Below are 19,339 nucleotides of genomic sequence, written 5' to 3' on the forward strand. Positions count from 1 at the left end.
CCCATTTCAGACTTCTGACCTCCAGAATTGTGAGATAATAAATTTGGGTTGTTTTCAGGCACTAAGTTTGTAGTTATTTGTTATAGTGGCCATAGAAAACTAATACATATATCCAGTTATTCAAGCACCATTTGTAAAAATTATCCTTTCTGCACTTAATTGTTTTTGGTCTTTATTGAAAATCAGTAGAACATTACATGTGTGGATCTGTCTCTGGACTCTATTCCAGTCCATCAATCTATTTGTCTATCTTTATGCCAATACTATACTGCCTTGGCTTTATAAACAATCTTGAAATTGGGTATTGTTAGCCTTCCAACTTACTTCTTCTCCTCCTCCTCCTCCTCCTCCTTCTTTTTAGTTGTTTTGGCTTTGTAAGTTACTTTGCATTAAATCAGCTTGTCAATTTCTACCAAAAAGCCTGCTGGAATTTTGATTGGGATTGTATTATAGCTATAGACCAATTTTTGGGAAATAGATGTCTTAAGAATTTTGAGTCTTCTGATCCATGAATGCAGCATCTCTCTCCATTTACTTAGATTTTCTTTAATTTCTTTCAGTGTGTATTGTGTTTTGTAGATATGGATAGGTCTTGCTTATCTTTTTTCAGATTTATGCTTCATTTTTCATATTTTCCATGCTAATATAAATAGTGATGTTTTAAAATTTCAATTTCCAATTGTTCATCACTAGTGTATAGAAGTACACGTTATTTTTGTATATTGATCTTATATCCTGAAATCTTGCTAAACTCATTTATTAATTCTACAATCTTTTTGGAAGATTTCATAGAATTTTCTAAGTAGACAATTATATCACCTGTGAATTAAGACAGCTTTAATTCTTCCTCTCCAATTTGGATACATTTAACTTCTTTTCTTTGCCTTATTGAACTGGCCAGAAACCGGTACAATGTTGCATAGAAGTCTTGGGAATGGGCATCCTTGACTTGTTCCTAGTTTTAGCAGGGGAGCATTCAATCTTTCACCACTAAGTATGTTAAGCTGTATGTAGTTTTTGGAAGATGTCCTTTATCAAGTTGAGGAAGTTCTTTCTATTCCTAGTTTGCTATGAGTTTTGATCATAAATGAATATTGGATTTCATCAAATGCTTTTTCTGCATCTATTGAGATGTTCATATGGTTTTTCCTTTTTAATATGGTATATTGATAGATTTTCTAGTGTTAACTCAACTTTGCATCCTTGGGATAAATCCTAATTGGTCATGATGCATTATTTTTATATATATATAAAATTGGATTCGATTTGCTAAAGTTTCATTAAGAATTTTGCACCTATGTTCATAAGGGATATTGGTCTGTGTTTTTTTTTCTTCTTATATTGTCTTTATTTAGTTTTGGCATCAGAGTAATGGTGACCTCATAGAAAGGGTTGGGAAGTATTCCTTTCTCTTCATATTTTTGGAAGAGTTTTATGGAAATGGTATTTTTCTTCCTTAAATGTTTCATAGACTTCACCAGTGAAGGCATATGCACCTTAGAGTGTCTTTGTGGGAATGTTTTGATATATAAATTTAATTTTCAAATAGATATAGAGCTATTTAAGTTGTTAATTTTTGTGTGAGCTTTAGTAGTTTGTGTCTTTTAAGGACTTCGTCCTTTTCATCTTTGTCAAATTTATTGACATAAAGTTGCTCGAATTCCCTTACTTTTCTTTTGATACCTATAGAATCTGTATTGATGTCACTACTCATTCTTGCTGATAGTAATCTGTGTCTTCTGTCTCATCTCCTGATCTTTTCAATAACCCACTTTTGGTTTCCTTGATTTTCTTGTTGGTTTATCTGTTATTTATTTCATTGCTTTCTGCTTTGATCTTTCTCTCTCTCATTTCCTTTCTTCTGCTTAGTTTGGGTTTTGCAAGCTCTTCTTTTTCTATTTCCCTAAGGAATAACTGAAGGTCATTGGTTTGAGACATTCTTTTAAAAAATAAGCATTTAATACCATAAATAGGCATTTTAATACTATAAATTTCCCTCTAAGTACTGCTTTAGTTGCATCCCACACAATTGTATATGATGTCCTTTCATTTTTATTCACTTCAAAATTCCTTCTAATATCCCTTTAGATTTCTTACTTGACCATGGATTAGAAGTGTGTTAGTCTCCAAATACTTGGATATTTCCAGTTTTTTTTGTTATTGATTTCTAATTTAATTCTATTTTGTTCAGAGAGCATACTTTGTATGGTTTTTTTAAAAAAACAATGAGGTATAATTTCCATACCACTTTGTATGATTTTAATCCTTTTAAGTTTACTGAGACTTGTTTTATGGCCTAGAAAATGTTTTATTTTGATAAATGTTCCATGTGTACTTGAAAGGCCTTTGATTTCTGCTGTTTTTGAGTGGAGTAGTCTATAAATGTTACTTTGGTCAAGTTGGTTTGATAGCTTTGTTCAAGTCTTCTATATCCTTACTAATGATCTCTTTTACTATCAAATTTTGAGACAAATATTAAAATCTCTGATTATAAATATGAATTTGTCCATTTATCCAAAAAATTCATGTATTTTGAAGCTCTCTTATTAGATACATAAATGTTTAGGATTTTTTATGTCCACTTTATCACTATGGAATGTTTGTCTTTATCCCTGGTAATATTCTTTGCTTCAAAATTTTCTGTTTGCTATTAATGCAGCCATGAACATTAAAATTTTAATAGGAATTGCCAAATTTCTTCTCAAAAAGGTCCGTGTCATTACATAAGGTTTTACCACCATTCTGGTCCATATCCATTGAGATTTTGATCTGAACCATTCTCTAAATATGCAAATGTTTCTTCTGAATCTGAGATGAGATAATGCTCCTGCCAGTTCTATGATTCTCCAAATGCACAATGGTGGCAGTTAATAGCAGGTCTACCATCCTGTGTCTATGCATGTTTGTGTATGACAGGGGTTGGGCATAGGGTGAAGAGATAGGCAAGATTTAGAAGAGACAAATTAGAAATACTTTCATTGGTAGATAAGAGGGCATCTTGCTGCTTTAAGCCAGTTGAAGATATCAGGACCAGATGAATTACATCTTATAGCAGTGAATTTGTGATCTCAGAAGCACCATTAATAATCTTTAAGAAATAGAGTCTAAGAAAATGTGCCCAAGATTGGAGACAGGCAACTGTACTTATTTTTGTTTCTAATGGGTGAAAAAAGAAACCAACTGTGACATTCAGTAAGGAAAGTGATGATTACAGGGACCCAGAAAGGGTTCACTAAAAACTAATTTAACTAATTTTATTTGTTGTTGGGTTACCCAGTTGATAGAGCTGGAAAGATCCCAGGTGCTTTGGCCTCATGAGATAACTGGTACCAAGTAGGTTGCCAGAGACAAACAGACCCAGGAGATTCTGGCTGGTGGGTAGCAGGCCATCAACTTTAGACCAGCTCCTGGTTTTCCCGTTCGTGTGTTTTAACACATTAGGTCAAGCCACAGACTCTCCATCTGTCTGGGTGAGCCAGCAGCAAACACTCCCCAACACACCACATTAAGTATTCAGGTCTAAAGACCCTCTATTTTGTAGGCTCTGCAGTCACTAGGACTATAAACAGAATACTGGCTAATTATTGTTTAATTATTGCTTAAAAACCAATTGGCACAATACAATCACTGCATTAATTACCCCATACAGCATCTGCTTTCTTTTTTCCTGTCATTCCCATTTCTCCCCAGCCCCTCTCCCATTTTAATTGAAATTCAGCTCGCTGTAACACCTCCTTTCTCCTGGCCAACTGGATCTCCCCATTCACACGAGGGAGAACAAAACAGAGAAGGCCCCGGGGATTAGGAAGTTTTGATAGCTGTCCAAGAGGAGCTCTGAGATCCGCGCCAAGTACCGAGGCAGGACAGAGGCAAATAAGAGACGTAAGAGTGGCAGGAGGGAGGGAGAGAGAGGCAGGGAGACATTGTAAGAGGGAATGAACTGGACAAAGAGTCGTAGAGAGGAAAAGAGATGTTTAAAGGGGCGCTGAAAAAAGGAAAAAGAGGAGAAAAGCTAGAAAAAAAGAGCGTGAGGGGGGAAAGGGCAAACGAGGAAAAGGCGAGAGCCTCAGGAGGGGAGGGAGACAGGAGAGAGCTTGTCAGGAAGGAGGCGATGGAAGTCCAGCTTCTAGGGATAGGTCAGTCCAGCTGGGGGACCGGTCTGAAGAGGAGGCGGGCGGGCGGGCAGTTTGGGGATTCCTCCCGAACACCTGGGAGAGAAGCGGAGGGGAGGAGGTGACCGCCCCACTGCGAGCGCAGATAGCGTGAGCCGAAAGGCAGCGAGCTCGGTGCTGAGCGGCCGCAGAGGCCCTTCCGCGAGTCCCGCGTGCGCCCGGCTGCCCCGGACTCGCTCGGCGGCCCCGCCCCTCCTCGGACGCCTCCCGGCCGGGGCTTTTCCTGCGGGGCTCAGGAAGCCGGCCTAGCACAGCCACGAACAATAGCTCGGGGCTTGGCTCTCGGCTCCCGGCTGCCGGAGAGGCCGGTGCGGGGTCGCAGGGAAGGGAGGCGTCCGCGCCGCGTGGGGGCCCGGAGAGAGACCCCGGCCGGGACCGGAGCTTCAGTTCAATTCGGTGCTGCCTGGGTCATTGTTGGTCCGCTCTGAGGAAGCCGGAGCCGGGGGGAGGAGCTGGGGAGGCGGCGGCGGCGGCGGAGGGAGCCAGAGGGGGAGCCAGAGAGCGAGGGAGGGAGGTAGAAAGCGAGCGAGCGAGGGAGGAGGTAGAGAGACAGGGAGGGTGGGAGGGAGGAGGAAAAATAAAGAGGAGAGAGCCGAGCAGGGCTGAACAATAGAGACAGGCAGAGGAGCGAGGAGAGCCAGCTGCCGCTGTTAGGGGAAAGCGGGCGCCGAGGCAGCCCAAACCCCGGTTCCCGGCCCCGGCCACACAGCAGGCGGCCAGCGCCCCCAGGGAAGGGGTACCATGGGGGAGCCGGCGGCAGGCGCCCCCAGCCCGCCGCGCGCCTCCGCCTGAGGGAAGCTAGGCGTCTTCTGTCCTAACCCCGCCGCCTCAGCAGCCCGCCCTCGAAGCCCGGAGTCCGCCAGGTTTGCGGCCGTGGCCGCTGCGCTCCGCGCCCTCCATCCGGAGCAGCCCTCGGCCTCAGGCTTCCCCAGCCCCGGGCTGCCCGCGTACGCCCTCTCCCAGTCATGAACCCCCCAGAGGGGGCAGCGGAGGAAGGAGGAGCAGCCGACTCGGACGTGGACGCCTTTTTCCGGACAGGTAAGCTGGCCAGGAGGCGAGGGGCCAGGGGTGAGGGCTACTGTCTTGGACGCGGCATCTCGGACAAGTTTGGGTAAGGAGGGCTGTTGCTGGGCTGTGCGTGTTGGGGGTGCAGTCCCCTCTCGTCGTCTGGGTTGGAGTTGCGGAGGTTCTTGTTGTTATGGCAATGCTGGTTGCATTTTCGGGATGGGGTGGGGGCTGGGAGCTCGGCGCCCCTCGGCGTTCACCCCAGTGGCAGGAGTCTGTGTTGGGGAGGCGGGAGGCGGTTCCCTCGGGCCGCCTTCTCCCGGAGCGCGGGGATGGGGCGATGTTGGATCACTTTGCAGCTCGCCGCTCAAGCTACCGGCGTCCCCGGCCCTTCTCTCGTCTCCTCCCTCCCCCCAGCGCCTGTCAGCGGGGCTCCGGGTCGCCCAGGACTGGCACTCCTCTTCGGGGCAAGGGATTGGGGCCCTGATTTGCGAAGAGGGGCAGTACGGACCGGGAGAGGGGCAGGCTGCAGACTGATAGGACCCCGGCGGAGGAGAACGGTCGTGCCGGGTGAATGTGGGGGGGACAGCGTTTCAGACTTGAGAGCTCCGGAGGGCTGTGGGCGCCTCGGACCTCTAGTTGCCACCCCATTCTCCAATTCTGGGAACGGATGAGCTTTTCATAAGAATCACTCATTCCTGGAAGTGTGAGTTAGCGTCCCCCTCACACACACCCACTTAATTCTTCGCTTGCCTGTGGTGTGTAGAGCCCTGAAATCTGTTTTTACAGCTCCTTGCAGCCCCTGCCACCTCCCATTCCCCAGGTCTGTAGCTCCTTCTGTTCCCTGGCTACACAGCTCCTCCCCCAGAACAGATACAGACTACCCTCATCTCCCACCACCTGTGGACCTGCTTCTCTGATAGCCAGGGATTCTCCATTTCTCCTTACCTGTGGCTTCCACCACTTCCCTGTGTGTAGCTCCCCATTTCCCATATGTTTGGAACCATTTTGTCTGGACTCTTTGTCCCAAGGAGTCCAACAAGTTATGAGGGCCCCATACATCTGCCCTGTCTTTTAGAAAGTTGGATTAGAGGACATGAACTGGTGGGGTCAGGGGTCAGGTTAGCTCCGAGGCTTGCTGCATCCATCTGTTTCCTAAACCCATTTGCCTTGCCCTGGAGGTCATCTCTAGGGAAGGGGATGGGGATGCTTTGTTGGGGAGACTTGTTGGCTTTGGAAATCAAGACCTGATTGACCCATACGTTCATTCTCTAGTAGTTCTAGGGAGGAGAGAGCAGGAGGACAGAAACGGATGCCAGGGCCTGGAGAAAGCACGAGAACCCCTGTCATCCTGTCCTACCTCCCAGGGCTCAGCCATTCCTCGGTTCCTCTTCCCTTTAACCCAGACTTGGATTCTATATACATACCCACATCCACTTGCTCGCTCTCTCACACACATGCACTTAGACAAGCTTACCAGGACCCAAAGCACGGGTTCTAAAGAGGTGCCTAACTTCATAACCTGAAGTTTGTACTAGAGGAGAGGTTCTGGGGTTAAGCGATACACCAAGTGGGTCCCTGCCCAGCCCACGTCTCACCTCCCATCTGGAATAAGAGGATGCTTTTTCTTAGCTCTGGGGGACAACTCTTGAAGTGTGAGCTTTTCCATCTTCCCTTTCAGACCCCATTTTCATCTTTTGGTGCCTACCCTTCCTTCTCTTTTCCTACGTAGAAACACTAGTTCCTGTCCATTCTCTGTCCCAGGCCCTGGGAGCAGAGCTCTGTTTCTGGAGGTTTGCTAATTTCTGACAAATGAATTCACACAGCATTAATAGTGTTAATGGCCTATAATGGTCCAATGTGTTACTTTTCCCAGAGCCTTTCAAAACACAGTGTGGCTTACTTTATCTATCCCTGGCTCAGATAACAGAGTGAACAGCAGACTGAGGTCAGTCTTCAGTGATACTCCTTTTGAGGGTATTCTTCTTCTTTGCGCAGCCCTGTTGAGGGGAGGCTACATCTGAAGTGCACTAAAAATAAGAGAAAAGTTAATTCCTTAATGCATATGGCTGCCTGTGGCTGGCTTTAGGATCACCACTCACCCTGTGTAACCCTCTCTGCTCTGCTTCTTGATCCTCACTCCCTTCACTGACCAGTCTCTATCCTAGGCCCTTGCTGGGGATTCTTAAGCCAGGAGAAGGCGGCATTTCTGAACCTTCTCCATCCTGATTCCTCATCTCTATGGAACACCTTGTAGGGTGCATAGACTATAGATTTATTCAATTGAATAACTGAGAAACCTTCAAACAAATTTTCAAAGTCCCTAGCACTAGGGTTACCCCCTTCTTTCCAGTGGGAAATCTTGCATGCATAAAGACCAGGCTGGCAATTGCTTTTTCAGAACCCTGACGTACAGTGTCTCTAATCAGGCATGTTTCAAATAATTCTGTCAGTTTGGTTTCTTACTTGTCCTCTTCTTGGTGTTTCAGTTCTTTTGACAGAACTGATTAAGCCAGAGTCCCTAAATCTCACTTGCCTGCATTCACGTGGACCCAGACATATCCATCTCAGTCTACTGTTCTTATGGATTGTTAAATTCCGGATTGTGTACCTGGAAATTCCCTCTTCCTATCTGGGAAGATGTGTGACACTGATTTTTATTGATCACTGGTTATGAGGCAGATGAGGGAAGATGTGGGAACTCAGAACTGGAAGTAGAAACAAATTGGCCAGTTAATCAACAGGCTGTGATGAATGCTCCTACTAGGAGCTTTCTGTGGTCCAGGGTGTTGTGGAATACAGAAGAAATATTCAAAGTGGTCCTGGCTCACAAAGAACTTTTAAAAGAAGATTGACACAGCTTAATTAGAGATTAATTAGTTGTTAAATGTTATGGTGCTATACTGTAAAAAAAGTCCATACAACTACAGAGGAGATAGAGCATAGGGAGGTCCTTGAAGGGTGGATGGAAAGTGGGAAGAACATGGGAGGCTGGGTCATTGAAGAGCTTGGCTAACAGAGTGGAAGGTGTAGATTAGTGAGGGATGGGAAAGAGTGTTGGGTAAGTAGGGCAGGGCCAGATAGGGAGAGTCTTGAAAGCCCAAGAGAGGGGTTTGGATTTGACTCAGGGATGTAAGGAGTCATTATAGGTTCTTGAGCAGTAGTACATCATGAAAAAATTGGTGTTTGGAAAGGTTAATCTGGGGGTAATATGACTGATGAAGTGGAGAAGAGAAAAGAGTCTTGGAAGTCAGGGAGATGCAAAAATGGTCCAGAGCTAAGGGAGTCTGGTCTGGGTTGGTGGCAGAGAGAATGAGGAGTCAGAGATGACTCTGAGAGACGTTTTTAAGATAGAAATGTGGGGATTTGTTGACAAACTAGTTATATAGGGAAAAGAAAATGAAGCCCATGAGGAAACTGAAGTAACTAGGTTGAGAGCTAGGAGACTGACTGTGTCCCGACTGACCTGGTTTGGTTGAGGACAGGAGCTGATTTTACAGAGCAGTTAATGACAATTAGCTTCAGACATGGAGAAATGGAGGCAATTGTGGGACACCCAGGTGGAGTTCTGTTGTCAGTAGTTGGAAGTGTGGGATTCAAGACAGGAGCATGGGCAGCAGCTTAGGGCTGGTGATGTTGATTTGGAAGCCTTCTATGTCACGGCCAAATGCAGCTGAAGCTTTGCGAGTGTTTCAGCTCTCTAAGGAGGAAGAAAGGGTAGGGTTAAAGTCAGAATTTGGGGGATAAACTCTTATCTAGGAAGTGGCAACAAAGGAGACTTGATCCTGGAGCACCCAGGGAGTCAGCGTGGGTTCTGATGTGCCGAAGGCTGTAGGCAGGTTGAGCAGGAGTGCTGCGCAAGAGTCACTGGGTATGATAAAAAAGAAGGCCACTGCAAGCTCTTGGGAGCAGTCTTAGAAGACGGATTCAATGATAGAGATTTGGGGTGGTAAGAATCAGTTACTTGCAGAGTTTATCAGTGAAAGATAAGAGGGAGTTGAGTGCTAGCCAGAAGGGATGCTAGCAATGAGAAAAGTTTAGTTTTTTTTCAGGGAGACAAAACTGGTTTAAAAATAAAAGAGAGAACTTGTGAAGAGGAAAATTGAAGTTGCTTGATTGTTGAGTCAGGTACCTGAAGAGGTGAGACAAGAGTAGGTTCCCTAACAAAAGTAAGGTCTTAGTTTTAGTGAGCAAAGGAGAAACCACTTTCTTTGACTGAAAGGAAGAAAAGTAAGAGGATAAATGAGAGGTTGATATATAAATATCTTCTATTGCTGTCATCCTGTTAGCTTTAATCCTGTGAGTCCAGACATTTTCAGCTGGAGTGTTTGCTGTTACCTAGACTTCAGCCAGCCTCAAACTCAACTCTGAATTTCTTTCCTACTACCCAAGCAGGCTCTTCCTCTTGATTTCCGTAATTATGTAAGTGGCATCTACACTCTCCCAGTCATGACGTTTAAAGCCTTAGCATTATCTGTAAGGAATCTCTCTTCTCTAACAACCCTTGCTGAATAACCTTTCATATTTAGTCCTTCCTGTTCATTCTCAAGACCCTTCTTCTGGGCCAGATCCCATTATGCTTCCCGTGGGCTCCTTTAGTGGCTTTCATTCTCATCCCTTGGAATCCACTCCATCACCCTCACTCCAGATTGGCACCTGCAAGCAGATTGTACTTTCTAAAGCATTACTTTGATCACATCACTCTGTGGTTAATGAACCAACAGTGACTCTCTAGTGCCTTCAGGGTCAAGCCCACACTTCTCAGCTCAGCTACAATCAAGCCAGCTTCTCACTGCCCAAGGGCATCTTGACTCACACTGTGCTTGAATCATCCATCCCTGCACCCTCACTCTCCAAATCCAACTCATGCTTCAGGACTTGGGCTTCACACATATATATATATGTTTTTCACAGCTCACAATGACCAACTTTCACCACTGACTTCCTAAATACTCAGTGTCAATACTCATTTTCTCACTTTATCAAGGGAATTGTATTGTTATTTGATCTTTTCACTCAGGTAGAGTTTGTCTCCCCATTGAAGTTTTTTGTTCCTTGGAGGAAGGAAAAAGATCTTTTAAAAAGCTTGTAATTCATCAAAACAAAACAAAACAAAAGACCTGATCCCCGGTATAAATAAGCCAAATGTGGCAAAATATAAACCTTTGTTCATTCTAGGTGTTGGTATATTGGTGTCCACTTTATGACTCTTTAAACTTTTCTCTCAGATAATATCCCCATCCTACCCCTTAGACAGGGAAACTGAAATTGTCTTCACTTCCAGATCATAGGGAACGGGGATTGTGGACCAACATCCTATGTTTGTGTGCAATTCTTTGAGTAAATATCACCACCCAGTCTGTGCATTGCCAGTTACCTAAAAAGGGAGAGGTCCCTTGCCTCCTCAGTTCTGTTTTGTGGCAAAGGAAAAACAATTCTTTTTGACATTATACTTTGTGCTCCAGAATGTAAACATGATGTTGAATGCAATGCTTCTTGTCCCTTCTTGATTCTTCTTCACTTCTACCTGGAAATGAATTCCAACTGGACAAAACTAGGATCTGGGCTTTTGATCACACCATTTTCCAGGAACTTCTGGGGGTATTAAGAGAATTTGTGATTTTTGGAGAGGGAGTGTTGTTAATGTTTCTAATATTGTAGTTATACAGGTTATCTCTACATTGATACATATTAGAACATATCAGTGACATCCAGACCCACATCAGTAAGATACGGAAGCTTTGATTCATCCTTGTGCCATGATGCCAATTGTCAATAGCTGTTATTGCAACATTCTGTCCAATTTTATTTGATAATCCTTTGGGAGATGAAGTGTTGGAATAAACTGAAGCTATAGAGAGAAATTAGGTGAAAGTTAAGAAAAATCTTCCTGACTGTAACTATTAATAAAACACTGGAACAGGTAAAGTAGGAACCCTTCTTGGATGTTGGAAAATGAACACTTACTTTTCCAAGTTATTTCTGTTTCTGGAACTTGGAAGTTTATTTTTGGGGGTAGGCAGCATGGTATAGCCCAGTGGTTCTCAACTGGGGACAATTTTGCACCTTGGGACATTTGGCAAAGTCTGGGGACATTTTTTGGTTGTCACAAGTTGGAGGTGGTGGTGCTACTGGCATCATATGGGTAGAGACCAGAGATGCTGATATCCTACAATGCACAAGACAAAAAAGAATTATCTGGCCTGAAATGTCAATAATGCGGAGCTCCAGAAACCCTGGTATAGTCAAAAGATCATGAGCTTTGGAGCACATAGGTTCAGCACTAACTAGGGGTAGATTGTTGGGTAAATTACTTAATCTCTTTGATCTTTAGGCTGCAAATGGGACTAATAATGCTTTTTTTCACAGGTTGAGAGGATTAAATAGGAAAATAATGTGTACAGAGCATCGAGCAGTTTTTCACACAGTAGGAGCACAAGAGATCCTAGTAATGCCTGTTGTTCCTGCTGTTTTAATTATTAAATGAATGTGATGGCACAGAGATGGGGGAATTTCTGAAAGGGGGGCTGTAGAAAGGCTTTTGGCACAGGGTAGGAAATGGTGCCAGGGAGACTGCATGATAAAGTGCAAGGTGGAATCAGGATTGTTTGGATCTCAGCTCTTTTATTCATTCATTTAGTTGTTTGTTTGACAAATATTTATCAAGTGCCTACTAAAGCCACATACTGTATTATAGAAGTGGATAAAAGCATTAAAATAAAGAATATAGAGGAGGAAGGAAAATGGATATAAATACACCCCCGTGGGGAGCACTTGGATTTAAAGAATGGGAAGAGTAGAGAAAGTCTGTGAACGAGGCTGAGATGGTCAGACCAGAGAGCAGAGAACACACCCCTTTGCCCTCTACTCATCTGAATTACTTGGGCAAGTGACTTTAATGTCTTTGTAAAATGAAGATCATAGGTCCCCCTCTTAGGGCTGTTGAGAGACTCACATAAGATACTGTATGTGAAAGGTCTTTATAAATTGTACATTGCCATCCAAATACATGTAGATAGTTCCTTCCAAATTGAGCATTCTGTTACTTTAAGTACTTCTTCTGACAAGTATTATCTTATTTAATCTGACCTGCATGGGGCCTTTTCAGTCAAGAAAAAGACGCAGTCTTTCTCATTTTGGTTTCCTAAGGGGACAGGATGGGACACCTTCCTTAGAACAGATCCGGGCACTCCTGTTCTGTCCACATTTTCTGCAAAAATATTAAAAAGCCACCCTCCTGCTCTAGGCCTTGGGCCACATGGCCTGATGCCATTGGAGGAGCCTAGTGAGAATGGAGTTTTGCACTGCCGAGCCTCAGATGGGTGCAGTGAGTTATTCCCTTCCTGTCTGCGTGCAGTTCAGACTTCTCCTGCCACTCCTTTGTGCTTGAATGATTGGCAGTGCAATAACTAGGAAATGATTGACAGTCACAGAGCTGTTGGATCAATACAGCTGCTTGAAATTGTGTCTGCTGATGAGTAAGGGAACAGAAAGGAGGACAGAGGAATTAATTTCAGGATTTAAAGAAGAAACTCTTGGAGAATTAGCTTTGTTACCTTCCCTTTTGCCACAATGGCATTATTAGAAGGGAGCTGGACCCTAGCTAGGAAATATGGATATAAGGAATGCACAACTAGGAAAGTGAAAAATGGTAGATGAGCTGTGCACTCAAGGAAGTCATTCTTCTTGAGCTGGGACTTGAAGGGTGGGTAGGATTTGGATGGGAAATCCTGTTGCGATCCCAGGTTGTGGAAATGGTGTTAGAAAGATGAGGAGTGACATCTGTGGCATATTTGGGAGGACGGTAAGTCTTCCAGTTTATGTGAAGCAGAGGGAGCAGGTTCAAGATCAATGGGAGATAAGACTCGAAAGGGGGTAGGGGCCAGGTTGATTGCTTCAGTCATCATTTACTGGACTCCTAGGTCATAAAGGGCTTTGAATAGCAGGCCAAGGAGTTTGGTCTATCTGTAGTTGGCTTTGGAGAACCACTAAAAATTTCTGAATGGAGCAGTGACATGATCAGGAAAATAAGCCTGGCAGCCCTCTGGAGAGTCTGTTGGAGTTGGGGAAGGGTCTGGAAGCAAGGGATGGATTAGGAGACCACTGTGAGAGGTTAGGAGAGTCTGAACTTGAACTTGAGTGGAAATGGAGAGGAGGGGATGGATATGAGGGACCTGGTGGAGGACTTGGAGACTTGGGTGAAGAGGTGTTAAGGAACAGGTAGGAATCAAAGATTACTCCAAAATTTAGAGCCTGGAAGATGGGAGAAGGAAGTGTCCTTAGTGAAAATCAAGAGTTATAGAAGAGGAGGAGCAGCTGTGGGGAGGCAGCAGGAGCAGGAGGATATGGAGAATTTGGGTTGAGACATGTTGCATTTCAGGTGTCAGTGATATAGCTAAGGGAGGTGTTGAGTCAGAAGGCATATAAGGAAGGGAGACTGGCACTTTGAAGGAAGGCCAGAGCTGGAAATATAGATTTGGGAGGTATCTGTAAGACTGTAAGGCCGGAGCTGTCAGAATAAATGAGATATTAAACGAAAAGTATAGAGAGACTTAACGGCAGGGGGCCAAGGACAGAGCTGTAGATTGAAGTGAATGGTTGGAGGAGAACCAGGAGAGGGCAGTGCTTGAAGATAAATAGTTGAACATTAGGGTCTAATGCTGCAAAGAGGTTGAGGGAGATGAGGACTGAACAAACACCATTGGTTCTGGAAGCTAGGAGATCTTTGGGAACCTTTCAGTCATGTATGGGAGGTGGAATTCAAATTGCAAGGGGAATGGGGAGTGAGTGGATGGTAAGGAAGTGGTGGGAGTGCATATAGATGATTCTTTGGAAAGGTTTGGCTGTGAAAGGAAGGTTAAAAATAGTAAGGTAGTTGGATATGGGTAGCAAAGTTGAGGGGAGGCTTTTTTTAGGGTAGGGAAGATAATGTGAATATCTAGGAGTGGGGAAGAGGGATAAGGCAGGCTTGAGGAAGAGAATGAATATTTAAAAAGGAGAGCGGGCAATTGATGGAAGAAGATCCTGAATGAGCTTGGAGGGGTGGATCTCAAGGTCAACTGAGGGAGGGGAGGCGTCAGCAGAGAAGCAGAGGAGGATGCTTCTTTCTTGGAGATTGGGGGTAAGGCAGAACTCAGTAAGCTTAGCTGGTTGGCAGGGGTATCTGCTGAGGGCACAGAAAGCCTTATCGACAGCCCTGGTAGAGAGAGCATCATCTGGCTTGAAGACTCAGAGGCTAGAGGTGTCATGCCTGGGGAGCTGTGAAATGGGTGGATAGGTTGGTGTGGTCCTAGGAGGCCCTTGGGCTGAGAATCCTGGAAGCAAGGCTGGAGATCCCAGTTAGAGATCCCAGTTAGCAATCCTTTTAGAAGTGCTGGTGGCTTCCTTTTGCAGGCTAAGGTGGATTTGCTTCTGGTTATATAGGATCTGCAGAATCAACCCCTGTATACCTAGTGTGAGGCAGAAAGTGTGCAGGAAGCAAGGAGGGTGAGGGGACTCAGACAAGAAGGTGGCAGGCAGCCTCCTGGGGAGGGAGCTGTGCCTGACCATCAGATACCATGTCTACCAGGGAATTTCCAGAGTTTCTTTAATGCCTTTAGAAGCCCTAGGAAGAAAGTAGGAGCAGAGTAGGGATCAGGGAAGAACCTCTTCTCCATTCTTTGCCATGAAGAGGAACCCCTCACACAGGAGGGAAGATACCAGTGAGCACATCCTTTCCTTTGGTGTCAAAACACACTCTCTACCCCTAGTTTTAGAGGCAAACCCAAGAACTGTCATGCAATGAAAAACCCACCTTCATTGGAGGTTCCCCAGGAATTTCACGTGGCGGTGGGGAGGTGGGGTCTGGGGGCTGTTATTACCAAAAGGTGGGCTGTGGAGGGCTGGGCTTATCTTCCCTAGAGCAGAAGAAGATGGGGAGTTTCTTTAGGTGTGACACAGTTCCAGAATCACAGAATTTTAAAGCAGAATGGGAACTCACTAGCTGTATGAGCTTGTGCAGGTGGAACCTCTTTACACTTCAGTTTTCTCATCTGTGAAAGGGGTAAAAAATATCTTTACCTCTCAGTATTGCTTAAAATAATGTTTGTGTGTATGTATATGTATGTGAGTGTATAATGTAGCTATAGTACATTGTAATAGTTATATTTATATTGTAAATTGTAATAGTAATAGAAATGGGGCTATATGACTATATTGCTATAATATTAACTATATTTATATATTAACTATACTATATTAACTATATTACTATAATATATATTTTGTTTTAGTTTCTCAGCTGCAAAATAAAGACCATATAGTGGATTGGCTTAAACAATGGGGATTTATTTTTTGAGGCCAAGAGAAGTACAAAATAGAAGTGTCAGCAAAGGAATGCTTTCTCCCAGAAGATTGTGGCATTCTGGAGCTGGCTGCTGATGATCCTTGGTTCCTGGCTTTTAGGTCACATTGCAGGGCACATGGCAGCCACTCCTGGCTTCTCTCTCTGGGTCCCATTGACTTCCAGCTTCTGGTGACTCCCCGTGGCTGCTCTCTGTCTGACTTTCACTCTGATTATGTAGGACTCCAGTAGTCTGGATTAAAACCCAACCTGATTTAGTTGGGCCACACCTTAATAAGAGTATCATATTAAATAAATCTTATTTACAATGGGTCCACACCCACCAGGATGAGGACAGAGATCGAGAACATGTCCAAATCGGGGTACCCAGTTTAGTCTACCACATATTTATAGTATGTTTATATTACAAGTATGATTGTTACATATTTTATTACATATATATTATGATTATATTACCTTTATTTTCCAAATCATGAAAATTATGAGGCTTCATCTGTCTTTCTTTCTCTCTCTCCCCCCATCTTTTTCTCTTTCTCCCCCTCCTTCCATCCCTCCCTCCCTTTCCTTATCTTCCTTTCTCTTCTCCCTCCCTCCCTCTCTCTCCTCTCTTTCTCTCTTCTTCTCTCCCTCTCTGTCTTTGTCTGTCTATCTCTTTCTTTTTTGTTAACAGTGCAGAGATAGGAGGGACGTGATTTTTAAGTTTGCAATTACAATTATTTGAGGGACTGGGGATGTGGCTGAAATCCTGGCTTTTTACACTCTTACCCTGCAGTCCAGGGACAATGGGTGTCTTTGAAGGGGAGAGCACAGTACTGAGTTGGCAGCTGGACAGTGGGCCTTGAAGGAGACCCCGGAGACTGGCAGATGGTTAATTGGATGTGACAAAAGGGGGCTAGGAGGAGGGGCCTGGGGCTCCTGGGGGATTCGTGTCTCTGATTACTTAGTGTCAGAAAGGAGGTTGAGGGGATCAGGACTCCAGGAGTAGTTGGGAAAAAAGACTGGCAGGTCTCCACATCGGCTGTGTGGTGATAGAATAAAGAGAGCCAGTAGGAGTAATGCCATAGCTTTGATGGAGGGAAGTGCAAGATTTTAAGTCTCTTCTCGGTGCCCCAGTGCTTTGGCACATACATGTTCAGATACTTGGACACAAAGAGAATGCTTAACCAAATATTACACTAGTATAATTTTCTAGTCATTCTTCATGTTCCCAATCACAGAGTTTTAACAGTTAAATATCATTACTTTTCACGATAACTGTACAAAGAACTGATCAATTTCAGCAGGGTGCTAGATTTCAGTGAGTGGATCTCTTAATCCATTCCTGCATTATTCATTTATTAAAGTGTCAAACACCAGTTGTGCACCCACTAAATGCCAGGCACTGGGCAGTCAAAGAAATTAGAAATAATCCTTTCCCAGAAGGAGGTAACAAGCCAGTGGGGTTGCCTGACATGTACACATGATTGCAGTGTATTTTAAGTGCCATAAAGAGGTTTGCACGATGTGCAATAGACTATAGAGAAAGGATGGATAACCTCATCTGGATGGGTTGGGGGAGGATTTATCAAAGAGGGGATATGTGGGCTGAAATGGATAAGGAGTGGTGAAAATTAAGACAATGAGTGCAGGTCATTGTTCAAGAGTTTGATAATAAAAGTAAGGAGCAATATAAAATGGTAATTGAAAGGATATTCTGAAGGTACTGATAAGTGTTCTGTTTCTTGGTCATAGGTGTATTCTATCTGTGAAATTTCAGTGAGCTGTACATTTATGGGTGCAATTTTATAACTTTATGCATGTGTATATTTTTGAAAGGTTTTTGTGTTTTTGTTTTTTTAGAGAGTGAAAAATCCTTGCATGTTTGAAAAAGTCCTAGGAGGAAAAGTGGCTAGACACTGAAGGTGTTAGAAGGTAATACATGTGTTGGGTGGAGTACCTGATAGGCACCAGCTTCCTCAAAAGTCAGAAAGGGATGAGATCCCTGGAGGGGGTACCTTTTCCTCTGTGGCTTGGGGAAAAGACCAGGGAGCTTTTAGGTTTGATGCTGTAGCTGTTAATAAGCTGACCTCAGGCTTCTTAACGAATAGGGCCAAGGTATTCTGCCAGGGCTGAGGAATACTAGGCGCCTGAGGAGAGAGGAGATAGAATGGATCCATTCTCTGGAGAATGAATGAGAATGGTGTGAAAGAATCATCTGTAAGGTTGAGTTCAGAGTGGGCCGGATACGCAGGGTTCTGCCTCTTGCCCAGCCATAGAGGCTCTGGAGTGGGGTGAAAACGGTAGACTCCTGAGTTCTTGGGTGGTGACTTGGATGAGAAGTGTGGGGTGGGCATGAGATGAGCACCAGACTTGTGTGTGGACACTGGTGTCTCCCCAGAATTTTACTGATATCGATGGCTGTCAGGCCTTTTGGGGATCCCACCTTAGAAAATATGTATGTCTGGGTTCTCCAAGTAGGTGTACACACCTTTAGCTTCGGACTTTCTGTATTCTCTACACGCAGTTTGGTGCCTTTCAGGTGATACTTGTTTGATTAGTATCAGTTGGCTGGATTTTTTCTATTTTAGAGAGCTACTTAGTAGTGTGTAGGCCATTTGTGAGTTTTTTAAATAATGAAACCCTGTAATAAGGAAGTGAATCATTTTTGTGGACAGGCAATTTTACCTTTAAAAAAAGATCCATGAAATCAGTACTGACTGTGAAATATTGCTGTATGTTCAGTCTGGACTAATTAGAGGGAACCCCTTTTGCCACTTGCATACAAATATTCATATATTTCATAGGCACTGGAAAAGTAAAGATGTGACCTCCCTTTATATATAAGGTTAAGACATACAAATTGATTAATCAATATTGTGTGTCTGCCATGTTCCCAGTATTATACCGGTCACAAAGGGGGATACTAAAGATGGGTAACACATGTTCTTTGTCCTTGAAGAGTTCATGGTCTTGTTGGGTTGGGGGACTGTTATAGGTAAAAAATGGCTAATTAGAGATCAATCAGAGAGAGAGTTTCACTCATTCATTGATTCATTTAACATGTATTTATCGAGTGTCTGTAAGTTACAGGTTAATTTAATGGTAAAACAAGGTTTCATTTAAAGAGATTCAATTTTAGATGTACCTTCACAGGATATTTGTTTTTATATTGAAGTTATTTCCTTGTTATAAAAGTAATGCTGGCCCACTGTATAGCATTTGGAAACTATGATGAAATATAAAGAATAGAAAAGCCACTGTAATACCATCACATGGAGAGAACCTGTTAATTAATTATGAGATATTTCCTTCTTTTTTTTTTTTTCCTGATGTGTACTTTATCCCTTGATCTATGGTTTGTGTTTTGATCATTGAATTAAGGTGTAAAACAAATTTTGGGGGTTGAGATTTTCTTAAATGAAGCCATTTTTCCCAATTAACTTAAATGCTCTGTTAATGATACACAGTGTGCACATAACTTATGAGCAGAGTAAGACAGTCATAAGTCAATTAATCTTCATACGGGGATGATGTCGGGAGACAGAGGACTTGCTGGCTGTTTGGAGGGGTAAAGGCATTAACATTTTAACTGTTGTAAAACCACTTAAACAAAACTGAAGTATAAAATATATGGTCAAAAGTGTGAAAATACCTTTTCTCCCTCCTCTTCCCCATGGGATAAATTCAACAAATATATGTACCTGTTGCATATATAAACACATGTTTATAAAAATGTATGGATTTCTTTCTTATTTTATTTAACAAAAATAGAATCATGCTATACCTGTTATTCTGCAATTTGCTTTTATCACTTTGTAATCATGGACATTTTCCCATGTCA

General features: G+C 43.5%; 1 protein-coding gene across 15 annotated transcripts in view; it reads left to right on the plus strand.

Annotated features, from left to right (window-relative positions):
• The first annotated feature begins 4,777 nt into the window (after positions 1-4,777).
• The window catches only part of KALRN (kalirin RhoGEF kinase), a 749,960-nt gene continuing 735,398 nt past the window's right edge, over positions 4,778-19,339 (plus strand). For 7 of the 15 annotated variants that reach the window (XM_037837206.1, XM_037837198.1, XM_037837215.1 and 4 more), the window contains exon 1: positions 4,779-5,210. In XM_037837206.1, coding sequence (XP_037693134.1) covers positions 5,138-5,210 — 73 coding nt within the window. In that variant the 5' untranslated portion in view covers positions 4,779-5,137. Of the gene's footprint in view, positions 5,211-19,339 lie in introns of all 15 variants that reach the window. The other 8 variants (XM_037837128.1, XM_037837181.1, XM_037837192.1 and 5 more) reach the window with 3 other exon arrangements.

The sequence above is a fragment of the Choloepus didactylus genome, chromosome 1, assembly GCF_015220235.1.
Source record: "Choloepus didactylus isolate mChoDid1 chromosome 1, mChoDid1.pri, whole genome shotgun sequence".
Taxonomy (NCBI): domain Eukaryota; kingdom Metazoa; phylum Chordata; class Mammalia; order Pilosa; family Megalonychidae; genus Choloepus; species Choloepus didactylus.